Here is a 13,745-nt window from a genome sequence, read left to right as displayed (position 1 = left end):
CCAGTATATATCATGTCAAGACCAAAGCCGCAATTGAAATAGCCAAGGCAACACTGGTTGTTACTCCATGTCGCAGGCAGCTGTCGAATTTCCCACGCGTTGAGACGCGCTAATGCATCACGTGTAAAGTTGTACTGCCCATTTGGGATATATTACATTCACCGCTTGATTGTGCCGGCAGATGATGACAGAGCGGTGCAATTTTGGGATGCAGTCCCGCTGTATTCGATCGCGATGGGTCCGCTAGAGGGTGTTCGCCATGGGGCTCTTGATGTTTAACTGATTTAGTACGACTCAATACCCAGCCTATTATCTTGCAACTCTGACGCTACTTGGCCTTGCTTGGCTGCAATGGAAAACCTCCGTCAGGAATCGTTCAAGCAGGTATGATATGCCTCATTCGGCTTTTCGAACGAAGAGTGCTGATCTGTGAATAGCTCCGAGCACCATGCGTCGAACTCAGCTCCGTGGGCCTCCGTTTCCGAGGAAATCAAGCTTCCGCAGCCGATGTATCCCGAGCCCTTGGGCCAGTGCACAATTGTTTGAAGGAACTTGCAGGGAATAATGCCCTCGACGAGAAGCTAGCTGAATATGCATTTTTTCCATTGTCACACATCTTCAATGAAACTCAAAGACTGCCCGCCAGATGCCTGGAGTCTGCCGTCCACTGTTTGCGGATACTGGTCGCCGATGGATGGCGGCAACGGCTGTCTCCTGCAATGGGCAAGCAACTCATAATCCTATTGACATTGATTGTGGGAGGATCTCCAAATAAGGCGGAAGAGAAGCAACTACCGAAGCCTCAGGTTTCAGAGGAACTGTCCATTGCTGGATTTGACTGCGTTGGTGCTATATTCACGGTCTTGGAAGGAGCTGTTCCTGAACGGACAATTTATCATGAAATCGGTACAGCGACGGTAGTGGATCAAACAGTATACATTTTGCTTGAGGGAATTGTTGATGATAGATCAGATGAGCTCTGCTTAGCAGCTGCTAGGGCGTTGCAAACACTTTGTGCTCGAGTCACGGACCGCGTGGTGCTTGCCAGCATCATGCCGCGAACTGTGTCGGCATTGGCCAAGGTTCTAAGGCCGTCGACACAAACTCGCAGGTCTTACAAGCTCATCCAAACTTCCTTGCAGATTCTCACACAGCTTCTAAGAGCTGTCCTCAGTGACCATGTGGCCTCGGAAGTCTCCCCACCCGAGCTGGGAAGCGACAAGATAGCTCTTGATGAAGCCTGGCTGAAAGCCACTACAACGCAGATCAAGCTTGCGCTGGCCAATGTCATCCAGGTTCGCCGTCATCAGCGACCAGAGGTTCAGTCTGCCGTCCTAGACCTCTCCCTGATGGTAATTGAAGAGTGCCAGACCACACTCTCCGAGTCTCTCCCAATAATGGTTGAAACAGTTGTTGTTCTGGCAGATAAAGAGGACGAGGGGGTGAATGAAGCCTACCGGAACGTGACTCATCTTGCCACAACATACCCTACAGTGTTGGATTCTTTAAAAGAATCGCTGCATACCTGGCTTACTTCTTTCCCTCGAATTATGCAAGGCACCGATGAAACTGCCAAGCAGTGGGGGCTACGCCAGATTTCTACCGTCTTTCAGGTTCTGTCCCAAGTTCAATCTGGATCAGATTTGCTTACCGGCGCTTTGGCATCCGGCCTGTGTGATAGCGTCGGTGCTGTTGTCAAGCAAAACACCCATGCTCTCCAGCCGTTGGCCTCAATGGATGCTGGCTTCAACTGGGAGGTTCTCAGCACTGATGCTATGTCTAAGGTGTTTCCACCCATTCTTTTGGAACACAAAAGCCAGCAACAAACCCTTAAAGATCTACGATCAATGATTGCTAGGTTGAACTTGTCTGAGTCTGGAAACGAGATTACCCGATCCATTGTCAACCGCATGCACACAACATCAAGTGATTCCGTTATTGCACCTTTCTGGTTGGCCATGACTTTCTTGCGGGACAGTGCTACAGTAATCGCCGACTTTGATGAATTCGTCTCTCTTGATTCTTTTGAGGGGTCTGTCTCGTCAACTGGCCGTGGTGGAATGATTGAAGAGTTGTATTATATCTCATTAAATATGCTGAACGAGCTGTCAGTTGAGGGACCAGATGACTGGCGTACATCAGCACTTGCTCTGGAATCAGTGGCTCTCCAAGCTCAACAACTCGGCGAGGCTTTCCGACCTGAACTGATGGACGCGCTCTACCCAACTTTACAGCTGTTGGCATCACATAACCCTAATCTTCAACGCCACGCCATGACATGTTTGAATATCTTGACCAATGCTTGCAACTACCCAGACACGAGTGCCATGATCATTGAAAACGTGGACTACTTGGTGAACTCGGTGGCCTTGAAACTGAATACATTCGACGTGTCCCCCTATCCGCCGCAGGTACTGTTTATGATGGTCAAGCTTTGTGGTGCTCAGTTGATACCTTATTTGGATGATCTGGTTGATTCTATATTTGGTATCCTAGATCTATATCACGGCTATCCCAAACTAGTTGAGATGATGTTCAAGACCCTAGCGGCAATCGTCGAGGAAGGAGCGAAGAAACCGTCTTTGCTCATAATCGACGATGGCAAAGAAAATGGCTCTCACAATGACCGCAAGTCTCAATACCAAAATCTCTCAATCTCAAGCATCGCTGCGAATATTGCCGACCGCAAAGCTAAACGGCATGCTGAGGATGAACTAGCAGATGCTGACGGCAAAATTCCCCATCCCAAAAAGCCATGGTCAGAAACATTCAATAAACCTCCTCCAGAGCCGTCCATCGATGAGCTTCTGAATCAAGCCGAATCGGACGAACCTCCACTTCCACCCCCTAAAGAACCAGAAGATGCCGAGAAGCCGCTCAGCAAAACCCATACCCTCCTCCTTCACATCGTCAAATCCATCCCGTCCCACCTTACCTCGCCATCTCCCTACCTTCGACGCTCCCTTCTCTCAATCCTCATCGATATCCTGCCCGCCCTGTCCCAAAACGAAACCAGCTTCCTCCCTCTAATAAACGAGATCTGGCCAACAGTAGCAAGCCGAATAATCTTCCCCTCATCACAAGCAAACGAAACATCCAAATCCCTCATCGCAACCCCATCCAAAGAATCAACCCACAACCCCGAAACCCCAGATCATCAAGAAGAAACATTTGTCACGGTAACAGCCTGCGAAGCCGTGGAAGCAATGTGCAAAGGCGCAGGTGATTTCATGGCCACACGCGTCGAGACCGAGTTCTCCCGCTGGGACCGGCTATACCATCGCGTGTGGGAGAAAGTGCGCGCTGATGCCGAGGCCGCGAACGAGCGCCGTGCAAGGTCCCAGGCTACGACTGTGACTTTCACTGCCGCTCAATCAGGAGATATGGCATCCACTCTACACTTAGCCATCTCTTCGTCCCTTTCACTCTCGCCGTCAACGCCCGGGTCGAGATTCTTCACCCCGCACCATCGTCTGTGGCGTGCGTTGATCTCCCTCTTTATCACGGTTCTCTCGCATGTCCAGTTACCATTAGAAGTGGGTGATAGGATTTGCGAGATCCTTGGTGACTGGATTGCGCTGTTTGTTGGGGCTGAGTATTATTTCACTACTTCGAGGACGTCAATGTCTGTGAAAAGTGTATCTGGTGAAGGTATGATTTCGGTTGAGGCTGCGATTCGGGCGATGGAGGCTTGGAATGTTGATTTGACATGGTTTGTCTTTGTACGGCATCGCTTGAGAGCAAATGTGGTTACAACAGGCAATGCTGGAAACTGTGGTGGCGCTACAAATATCCCTTTCGATGGCGAGGGGGAGCATATTGGACTGGTTGAGGTGGTGTTCTAGCGCTTGGCTTTTTATTGTTGATAGCATTGCAAGACATGAGACATGACTAGACCTTGTTGTGCTCTACTTCACTTGTTCATGTGTCCAAGTGCTACTTCATGTGGAAAAGACTCAGGAAATTGATACCACGTTGATATTCATTGTAAAGGAGTGGCGACTGGTGAGCTTAACTTGACTAAAATCAAAGTGATCGGTCCATGCAAGATGAACAGATCAGACAGTGGTCCAAAAATGCCCTTGTTCAATCTAAGAATGGACGCAGATAGCAAACAACGACGAACACATTGAAGCGTGGGCGACGTTTACCGTCTACTCGCTATCTTCTTCACTCTCCTCGTCACTCTCGGCATTCTCAAGCCACTCAATGAAGGGCTTGGCAGCCTTGTGGATCTTCTTGCTGGTCGAAATGTCGACGTACTTCTTGCTGGTCTTGGCACCCCATGCCTTGAGGGTTTCCTCGGACACAAGATCGTTCTGGTAGTAGCCCAGCAGGATTGCAGGGACCTGAGCAACAAGCTCAGGGTGATCCTGGCCAACGAAGCGCTCAGTACCGCCGAGGAAAGCCTTCTCATGGCGATCGGAGGTGATCAGCTTCTTGAGCAGACCAGCACGGCTCTCGATCTGCTTTGCGATCTTCTCGTCGAAAATGCTCTGCGCCAAAACGGCACATGTCTTGTGCTTGCTCTCGATGCCGAACTCCTTGGCCTTCATGTAGATCTCAACATCAGTGACGTTGGTGACACCACCCTTCTCAGCAGCGATGTCAACAATCCAGCTGCCCAGTTGCTCATAGGACGAGGGTCCATCAGCTCCCTCATCGTCACCATCCTCGATGACAAGGGCACGCTTGAGGTCTGAAGGGAGATCCTTGGCACGAGCCTTCACGGCCTCCTCGGAAACGTCAACAGCCCACTCATCATCCTTGATCTCGACCTCGGCCTCGATGGCCTGGGCCTGACGGGTCACCTCATCATCACTGTTAGCCTCGAGAGCAAAATCTCCATCCTCGCCATTCTCGGAGTTGTTGCTGTCGCCGGGGCTAGCTTCCTCGCCATTGGCAGCCTTCTCCTTCTCTCGCTCGCGGCGGGACTTCTTTTTCTCCTTTTTGCCACCCTTGGGGTTGTTGCGAACAATGAAGGTGCTCAGCTTAAGGCGAGGGTCAACATCGGAGCGCTGACCACAGGCCTTGCAGTCCAGGGTGATCTTCTCATCCTTGATCGATACGTCGGTCTCGGGATTCTTGCACTTCTTGCAGAGCACGAACTTGGAGATGAAGCCATCGAGGTAATCCTGGAGCTTGGGGGCGTCGTGAGAGCCGTTGATAATCCAACGGTCGTCGGATGGCTTAGCGTTGGCCTGGGCACCAAGTTCGAATCCGAAGTACTTGATGAGATACGCAGGAGGCCGACTGAGGGACTGGGCAACCGAGTTCAGGTTGACGACAACGGTCTTAATACCGTTTCCCTTTCCCTCAACCTTAGCCTGGAGCTTCTCCATCTTGTAGCGATAGAAGGGATCGGTGACATCCCGGCGAATATTGACGGTGGCCATGATGACGGTTGGATTGGGTGATTGGTTCACTAGAATAGGACAGCGGACGTGCGTAAGGGAAAGCTGGGAGGATTCTGGATGGTGATTTTGTTGACGAGACAAGACATGCGTGTCAAGTTTCTTTTATGGGGTATAGGATGTGATTTCTTCGGAAAAATTCACAAGAAATCAAGGAAAGATCCGAGGTGTTCAGCCACAGAATCTGAGGTGTATGCTACAAGGTTTCGGCGCGCGAAACGTTTGCAGCTTGAGCGGCAGGTGATGTTCGAAATTTTGGACGGAGGACGAATACATAGACAAGTTCGCGGGAAACTTCTCAACGTGTTGCTTTCTGGGTACGAGTGAAGTTCTTTGGGAAATCCGAGTCAGAGGTCGGGGACCTTTTGGCGTACGGTGAAAAGTGATAGTGGCGAAGCCGAACTAACCAGTGATGAGAAACGAATAGCGTAGAACTGAAAGTCCACGCGATAGGTAGATAAAGGCTTCGAAAATAACGATGCCTGGTAGTGTTTGTGTGTTGTTGAGGGAAAAGGAAGAAGAAAAAAAAAAAGCAGAATTTGACAAATGACGGTTATGTCAGCCCGCACGTGCCGGAGGTAACTCGGAGTATAAAAGTGGCCATTGACAGCGAAATATAGTCCAAGGGATATCCTAGACATACCACGGTTCCTTTAAAGAGGCTATTCTTGAGTTTAAGTTTATTTTTGGGCTTTCAAATAAGTCCTTGACGATTTTACAGTATACCCAAGTGAGATGAATGAACTTCCCAGTGTTGAAATACATCCGGACGAGTACAGGCCGAACCTTTCAAGACCCCACCACAGCCACACAACGAGAAACGGCATTCTCCTTCAGTCACGAAGTTCGATATTTTGTGTTGTACGAGTATAGCCTACTGATCCTGTCCATAAAATCGTCGTTTCGGTTTGATTCACATTCTCAACCCGATTTTTGATCTAATACTCCGAAACTCCTCGCCTTTCTCCGGCGCAAGCCTAAGACACCACCATGCCTGTAGATCTGTCTCTCTACTTGGTCACGGATTCAACTCCGGCCATTCTCAAGGGGCGCGATTTATGTACAGTTGTAGAAAATGCTCTGCAAGGGGGTGAGTTGTGCTCTCTGGCCTTGCTGTAAATTATCCAACTGACCCCTGCTGCAGGCGTGACGGTAGTGCAATACCGGGACAAAACCAACGACACTGGTCTCCTAGTAGAAACCGCCCGGAAAATACACCAGGTAACCAAGAAATACAATGTGCCCCTTTTGATCAATGACCGGGTTGATGTGGCTCTTGCTATTGGTGCCGAGGGCGTGCATCTAGGTCAAGATGACATGAGTTCGTTTCTACAATTCCACGAAAACACGTGTGCTAATGTCGAATGTAGGCTTCGCGGAAGCAAAGAAACTTCTTCCCAAGAACTCCATTATTGGAATCAGTACATCCTCTGTCAAGGAGGCTAAAAAGGCAGCTGCAGATGGCGCTGACTATATTGGAATTGGTACCATGTTTGCCACCCCCACGTAAGTGTGCATATCCAACATCCCATCCAGCATCAGGCGCTAACCATTCAAAGCAAAACCAATACCAAGTCAGTCATTGGGACGGCAGGTACTCAAGTTATCCTGGACTCCATTAAGAATTCCGCAATAGGCACTGTTTCCATCGGTGGCATCAATCACTCCAACGTGCAAAGAGTGCTCTATCAGTCGCAGTCGCCAAAGAAAGCCCTAGATGGAGTGGCCATTGTCAGCGCCATCGTGGCAGCCGATGACCCTAAAGCATCTGCTGAGCAATTCGTCCAGCTGATCCGAAACCCTCCACGCTTTGCGCAGGCTTCCAGTCCTCCTCGCGCTAACGAAGCAGAGATCTTGTTGAATGAAGTGCCCCAAATTATCCGTAAGATGGTAGAGGTACATCCCCTCGTACATAACATGATCAACTTCGTTGTTTCAAACTTCGTGGCCAACGTTGCCCTTTCCATGTCAGTACATTATATTTCCAACCAAGCCATGTTCCATGCTAAGTATTCTACAGTGGCGCATCTCCGATCATGTCTCCATATGGTGATGAAGCCACGGATCTGTGCAAGCTTGATGGCGCCCTGTTGATCAACATGGGTACACTGACCAGCGAGAGTGTTCCAAACTACCTAAAAGCCATCAAAGCATACAATGAGCGGGGCAACCCAGTGGTCTACGACCCAGTCGGTGCGGCTGCGACACACATTCGCCGCAACACGGTGACTCAACTTATGTCCGGGGGCTACTTCGATCTCATTAAAGGAAATGAGGGCGAGATTCGCCAAGTTTGGGGTAGCTGTGCTGTCCAGCAGCGCGGTGTTGACAGTGGACCAAGTACCCTTGACGACAATCAAAAAGCCACATTGGCTCGTGACCTGGCTCGCAGGGAGAGTTCGTAACCTAGAAGTCTCTGGCCATGGTTCCTTTTTGCTAATTTCATACAGGAAATGTCGTCCTACTAACCGGAGCAACCGACTATCTCAGCGATGGCGAACGGGTCATTGCTGTTGAGAACGGCCACCCATACCTGGGCCAAGTAACCGGGGTACGCAATTTCTTCCAATTCCTTTTTCCATTACACGGCTAACGTTATTTACAGACCGGTTGTGCCATCGGAACAATCTCCGGTTGCTTCTTAGCTGCCCACCGCTCCGACAGACTTCTCGCAGTGCTGTCTGGAATTCTCATGTACGAGATCGCAGCGGAAAATGCAGCGGCAAAAGAGTATGTTCGAGGCCCAGGCAGCTTCGTTCCGGCGTTCGTCGACGAGCTTTATGCTATCCGCACAGCTGCAGCAAACGGTGACGACAGCTGGTTTGCTGGCCGGGCCAAGGTGCATGAGGTGAAGCTTTAGATGTCTAGACAGTAGACAAGTAATATGTCCACATCATTCAAACGCTTTGAATAATGTCAATTGAAAGTCCAACATAAAAATCCAAGACAGTGCACATGAAGTCTACCTAACCTAACCATCTTCCCTCGGCTTCTTCCCCGCATCTCCGACTTCCCGATTCCCCGCGTTCCTTCGCCAATTCTTCTCTTTTTCGACTTCTTCGACTTTTTTCATTCCATTAAATCTCCTCAATCGCAATAGAGAGACTGTCTCTAGCCAGTCACAATCATGACTGTCCCCGCACGCGCATCTCGAATCCGTAAGGAACCCCCAAATGTCCACGCAATCCAAGTCACTAACAATACGCCAGGCAATCCTGCACTCTTGTAAACAGAACACCCAGTATCAAAAGAATATGATGAACCTCAAGACCCGAACTTACAAACTACGTAACACAGTGTCTGCGACATCCAAGAAAAATTCCGCGCAATCTACGAGTTCCCCAAACTGTGCGAATCCCATCTCCCAAAAATTGATCGAAACCAAAAGCTTACCAACCAAACAGCATCTCAACAACAGAAAAAATGCTCCGCGCAGCCTCAAACCTCCAAATCCCCGTGTACGTGACCACTCAAAACCGCGCCAAACTCGGCAACACTGTACCAGAACTCCAACAACACCTCAACGGTCCACAAATACTCGCGGACGTAGACAAAACCCTCTTCTCGATGATAGTACCGGAAATCGAGAAGCTGCTCCCGGCCCCAGACTCAACGCCCCTCGACGTGATAATCGTTGGGATCGAAGCGCACATCTGCGTGACGCAGACGACGCTCGATCTCCTCGAGCGCGGTCATCATGTATACATTCTCGTTGACGGCGTTAGCAGTATAAACTCCGAGGAGAGGGGAATTGCGCTTGCTAGATTGAGGGATGTTGGCGCTGTTGTTACGAGTAGTGAGAGTGTGCTTTTTGAGATTCTGGGTGATGCCTCGCATGAGGCTTTCCGAGCTGTGAGTGGGCTTGTTAGGGAGACGAAGGAGAGTACGAAGGAGGCTTTGGGGGTCTTTTCGAGGATTTGATTCGATGGGACTTTGGACTTGGTTCTTGGCTTTTTCATACTAGACGACCTTGGAGAGAATGCATCATGATATCTGGCTACACCTACCACATATTTAAATGGACTGTTTGGTTTTAGTTGATTTTTGTCATCTCAAAAACGTCTGTTTTCGCGAAAAGTGGAGGATCCCGATGTCCAAGCCACACCCTTCAGCTCTACACCGGCAGATTCAGCTTCACGGTCGAGCGAAGGTGGCAGGGTCCACAGTGACAAAGGCAAACAGGCATCTGTTTCAGGGTTAAGTATTACTTCAGAGGAGTAGATATTCACCGTGTGTGAATAGGGAAGATGGACCGTTTTATGCTGAATCAAATCGATAATAGCATTGTCACACGGCAAAACATCACTCTCCCATAAGAATTGAGTGAGGCCTGTATCGTTGTAAAAAAACCTCCACCACCTCCAGATTGCGAGGTAAGCCCTTCCAGACGTTAAGCGGTTCATCCCACCCGCAGAAGAAGACATGGTAGATACGCAGAGTATGCAGGGCCGTGAACTCGCTCAGATCAATACGAGGTCCATTCCCCAGTCCTTCGTGGTCAAGCGATGGCCGATTCATTGTCAGTTCTGTCAACGTTGTTTTTTGTGATTTCAATGCGCGCACAAACGCAGCACATGTCCAACTGTTGGCTGGCTCGTCTCCGTAATGGCCATCCCATTCGCCTTGATCGGCATCGTAGTGAAGCGTTTTCAAAGCTGCCGGCCAGCTTAATACAGCGGCCAGAGCTTCCTCGTGCGCTCCACAATCAATCAACTTAAGGGATTCGACGGGCGAAGTGCCGATATGTGAGTTGTTTTCGAATTCCAATAGCTCCCACTCGCTGAACTTGGGAATCGCAAGGGTTTTAATCTTGGGGAGCCAAAAAAAATGATGGATATCGTCAATCGAGTCGTCGCATGGAATAGTTGCCGAGATGATGTGTTCTTTGAGACTCGGGTTCTTCTCAAGACTCTGGTTTAGCTGTTTCAGCGGAACCGGCTCGCCGATACGACCATATCTGCGGACAAAGATGTCACGATAGAACAGCCGCTGTAGAAGAAGACTGTTCATGCGATACGTGGCGAGCAGGAACGAATGAAGGTCTTTGACGCTCGGTGATGGATCACGCTCGATTGCGTAGCGGTAGGCATCCCTAAGTTCATAGAATAGCAGTGGGAAATGCTCAGTACCCATTTGCAGGGTAGTCAACAATGGCGAGCATCATTTCAATTGGAAGATCCAGCAGACGTGCCATTATTATTGCTCTTTCTGGATGTGGATCACTGCCAAAATTGGCAGTGATGCTCGAACGAAGACCGAGGAAGACGACGATAAATTTACCAAACAAGCTGTCTCTTGTCTCTTGTGGCTATAACCGGGGAGAACGCAAACGAAGAAATCTTGATTATCAATCTATGAGAAAGCAGGGTATTGGTGCCCTGGATCTAGTAACCAACTTCTCAGTCTACCAGCAAACAAGGGAAGATGGGATCGTGCCAATGCTGTCCTACCACTTATACTTGCACTCCAGGCTCCAGGGGCTTTGTTGATTACTCATCTTTACCAGGGTCCTGGAAAGAGCCGGATGGGTTGCTACTTGATATTGGCATTGACCTTGTAAATTGAGTAATCATAACAGTGTGTTTTTCTCATTTTTTTTTTTTTGATACTTGGTAGGTCCTATCCGTTGCTATCAGTTCCAGCAATACTACAAGCTAAAAAAGAAAAAGTGACCTCGTTGGCACCCTTGGAACCCAGCGCCTGATCCCCATTCTCACTTTTTCCTGATTCCTGAAGTCCCACCCTTTCCGTATCATGCCATAAAGCCAAGATCGTTTCAGATCCGGATGTAATCAAACATAAAACCCAAGCCTAGTCTATTTCATCTAGGACGAGGTGTTGTGATGGGGCGGGTTGAGCCATCCAAACGCCGATGCATCACCCACGGGATTTAGCATACCATGCTTGTCCGAAGCGGTAGTGGAGTGGTGGGCAGAATAAAGCGACAGAGACGACTTATCAGGCTGTTCAGTAATAGCATTGCCAGGAGCCGAGGCCGAAGTTGTCAAGTTCGCCTGACTAGAGGATTTTCCGGTGCGGAAGACTTTCATCTCGCGTTTATCAGTCCCCTTCTGGGTAGTTTTGGTGGATTTTTTGGCATCGCGACGCCATGGGCTGTCCCAAGAAGGCGGCTCCTCGGTTTTAGTGGACTTGGAGGTCGCTGCATTGACAGGAGTTTCAGCTGAAATGTGAGGATGAGCCTGGGGGTTCTGTGGTGTAGACTTGTGAGGATCGCGATTCTCGCTGTCAGGCAGACAAGTGGGTTGGGGCGCAGAGGCCGGCTTTTGTTGAACATTGGCAGGCCGCCCAATGACACCAACAGTTGGATTTCCGTTCGTAGGTGCTCCCAATAAGTCCCCAGAATTAGGAATACCAGGAGAAGTGCAAAGAGATTTAAACACGGAGTCATTCTCGGGACGCACAAGGGGGATAGACACGCGGTTGTGGTCGTCGTCCACCATAATCAGTTTATCTTGCGAGAACAAAATATCAGCATTGTGTGCACGCATCACATCACTTCCAATGACAATTTGAATAGAGTTATCGCAGACTTCTGTCTCGCGAACCACAAAGCGGATTGTTACAGCAGGAACTTGATGAGTAGGGGTTCCGGGTCGTGACGAAGATGAATGAATAAGTGCTTCAGGAAGATAGAGCGGAAGCTTGATGTACTGTAAATCGCACTCGCGTACAATCATGCTCTCCATCCCAAATTCGCGGATCATGGAGAGACCCAAAGTTGACACGTAAGAGCCCGAGCAAACGGCTGCATACAGGAGAGAGTCATTAGTGAAATTATCAGTCAACCAGCACCGAATGATGGACGGGACCGGTCCCAGCAAGAATAGTCCAGGAGGGGGAATCAAAGGAGGCTCAATTGGCGTGGTACCAAGCAGCCGAGTGGTGTTGAGGCGCAGGCTATTGGTGCGAGCGGAATGGTGCGAGTGACCAGACGAGCTCAAGCGTCCATCAGATTGGTGAGAAAATGTCCGCTCAAGAAGCGGGTGGGTACTCAAGCTGCTACCAGTCCGCAGAGGAAGGTCGTTGCTGGAACGGCTAGCCTGGGCGTTCCCGAGGATAGCACTTTCATCGAAACGGACACTGTTGGCTCGCGACGCACCCCGTCTAGGCTCGTCTTCGCCATCAAACCCTACCGTGGAAACAGCCATTGCGGGATGATTACCTTGATCAAATCCTTTAAATGCATCCGCGGGTGAGTGGAAAGTGGGGTCTGGAAGGGACGTTTTGGTAAGTGGCGAACTGATCCCGGAGGGCAGAGGTGGACTACCTGGAGCGATCGCCCCAACCGAGTGCGGAAGTGGCGACACAGGACACCAAGGACTCCTCAGTCGGGCATCGTCGTCCCGGCGACGCTCCAGTTGCGCGAGCCGTTGTCCTTGCTCGTACTGGGCAATGTGAAGCTCCTTCAACTCAGCGAAGACACGCCAAATATCGTCACGGGAAGCAAAGGGATAGTGCGCATCCATCGTCACTCTGGTGTGTACAATTTAAGGTAAACAAAAAAAAAAGAAAGCAGAGAAAGTGACGCAGAGTAGTTCGGATAACCCGCCCTAGGAACAGGGGCACGAAAGGCGTCACTTAAATTTGAAACCTTTTCTTCAAAATCTCCAGCCGCCTTTGATCCATGAGACGGCCCACCGGCCGTCCACCCTGTCTTTGAAGGACAAATATCCAGAGACCTGATCAGAACATCCAGCAGCGAGATTAAGGAAGGTTGACGATGGTATTGGCACGGATGACGGGAACGTGTTTCACAACTGTTGATATCTTAATCAGGAATTCTTGTTGAATCAAGGCGATTGAAAGACAACTTCAAGTTCACAGAAAGACACGACGATGTATTCGGTGACGTAGGATACGCGATGCGCCAGGCACAAGTTGAGTTGCGGGTTATTTGGCCCTCGAGGTGCCAGCGAAGTAACGTCAAATCGAGAGTAAACACAAGATTGTTATCGTGGAGACCTTGAAGTATGGTAGAGAGATGAAGGGAAATGCTTTCAGGTAACAAAACTGGCCACGGAAGGAAAGGATCATTCGTGGCCAGCGTAGTTTGGACGGAAGCCATTCTCACTAAAGGATGTGGTAGGCGGTGACGCACAGTTGGGCGGGGAATAAAAGGCGGAGAGTGAAAGGCGGAGGTAGATCACAGGCCCTACGTAGTAGGGCTAGACCTTCCTTCCACTGTGCCTCCACTATTCGACAACGTTCCAGCCACATCTCTCTCGTACTTCATCCTATAAGCACGCATTTCTGGCAATGTTTATGGGCTCCTATCTGAAATCTGACGGTTTTGCATCTACAATAAACACT

At 49.7% G+C, this 13,745-nt stretch overlaps 6 protein-coding genes across 6 annotated transcripts; 3 read left to right on the top strand and 3 right to left on the bottom strand.

The window, feature by feature from the left end:
• Window positions 1-351: 351 nt before the first annotated feature.
• Window positions 352-3,845, top strand: Pdw03_3055 (Armadillo-like helical; the record flags this gene model as incomplete). The annotated part of the gene is made up of 2 exons (XM_014677090.1): window positions 352-384; window positions 438-3,845. The coding sequence occupies 2 exons, from the start codon at window positions 352-354 to the stop codon at window positions 3,843-3,845; spliced, it is 3,441 nt and encodes a 1,146-aa protein (XP_014532576.1).
• A 309-nt stretch (window positions 3,846-4,154) lies between these two features.
• Pdw03_3054 (Translation initiation factor IF2/IF5, zinc-binding) lies at window positions 4,155-5,396 on the bottom strand (the record flags this gene model as incomplete). Its single annotated transcript, XM_014677091.1, has 1 exon — window positions 4,155-5,396. The coding sequence occupies one exon, from the start codon at window positions 5,394-5,396 to the stop codon at window positions 4,155-4,157; it is 1,242 nt and encodes a 413-aa protein (XP_014532577.1).
• A 1,008-nt stretch (window positions 5,397-6,404) lies between these two features.
• Window positions 6,405-8,274, top strand: Pdw03_3053 (Thiamine biosynthetic bifunctional enzyme, putative; the record flags this gene model as incomplete). Its single annotated transcript, XM_014677092.1, has 7 exons — window positions 6,405-6,504; window positions 6,559-6,735; window positions 6,785-6,920; window positions 6,974-7,381; window positions 7,435-7,811; window positions 7,865-7,965; window positions 8,020-8,274. 7 exons carry the CDS (start codon window positions 6,405-6,407, stop codon window positions 8,272-8,274), a joined length of 1,554 nt encoding a protein of 517 aa, XP_014532578.1.
• Window positions 8,275-8,541: 267 nt separating this feature from the next.
• On the top strand, window positions 8,542-9,335 carry Pdw03_3052 (Isochorismatase family protein; the record flags this gene model as incomplete). Its single annotated transcript, XM_066100371.1, has 4 exons — window positions 8,542-8,572; window positions 8,624-8,639; window positions 8,712-8,762; window positions 8,819-9,335. 4 exons carry the CDS (start codon window positions 8,542-8,544, stop codon window positions 9,333-9,335), a joined length of 615 nt encoding a protein of 204 aa, XP_065955771.1.
• A 381-nt stretch (window positions 9,336-9,716) lies between these two features.
• Pdw03_3051 (uncharacterized protein) lies at window positions 9,717-10,547 on the bottom strand (the record flags this gene model as incomplete). The annotated part of the gene is made up of 1 exon (XM_014677095.1): window positions 9,717-10,547. One exon carries the CDS (start codon window positions 10,545-10,547, stop codon window positions 9,717-9,719), a length of 831 nt encoding a protein of 276 aa, XP_014532581.1.
• Window positions 10,548-11,239: 692 nt separating this feature from the next.
• Pdw03_3050 (ubiquitin carboxyl-terminal hydrolase 19) lies at window positions 11,240-13,500 on the bottom strand (the record flags this gene model as incomplete). The annotated part of the gene is made up of 4 exons (XM_066100370.1): window positions 11,240-12,645; window positions 12,703-12,908; window positions 12,962-13,192; window positions 13,247-13,500. The coding sequence occupies 4 exons, from the start codon at window positions 13,498-13,500 to the stop codon at window positions 11,240-11,242; spliced, it is 2,097 nt and encodes a 698-aa protein (XP_065955770.1).
• Window positions 13,501-13,745: the final 245 nt, after the last annotated feature.

The sequence above is a fragment of the Penicillium digitatum genome, chromosome 1, assembly GCF_016767815.1.
Source record: "Penicillium digitatum chromosome 1, complete sequence".
Classification (NCBI taxonomy): domain Eukaryota; kingdom Fungi; phylum Ascomycota; class Eurotiomycetes; order Eurotiales; family Aspergillaceae; genus Penicillium; species Penicillium digitatum.
Note: the sequence above shows the minus strand (reverse complement) of the source record. Positions and strands in the feature narration are given on the sequence as shown.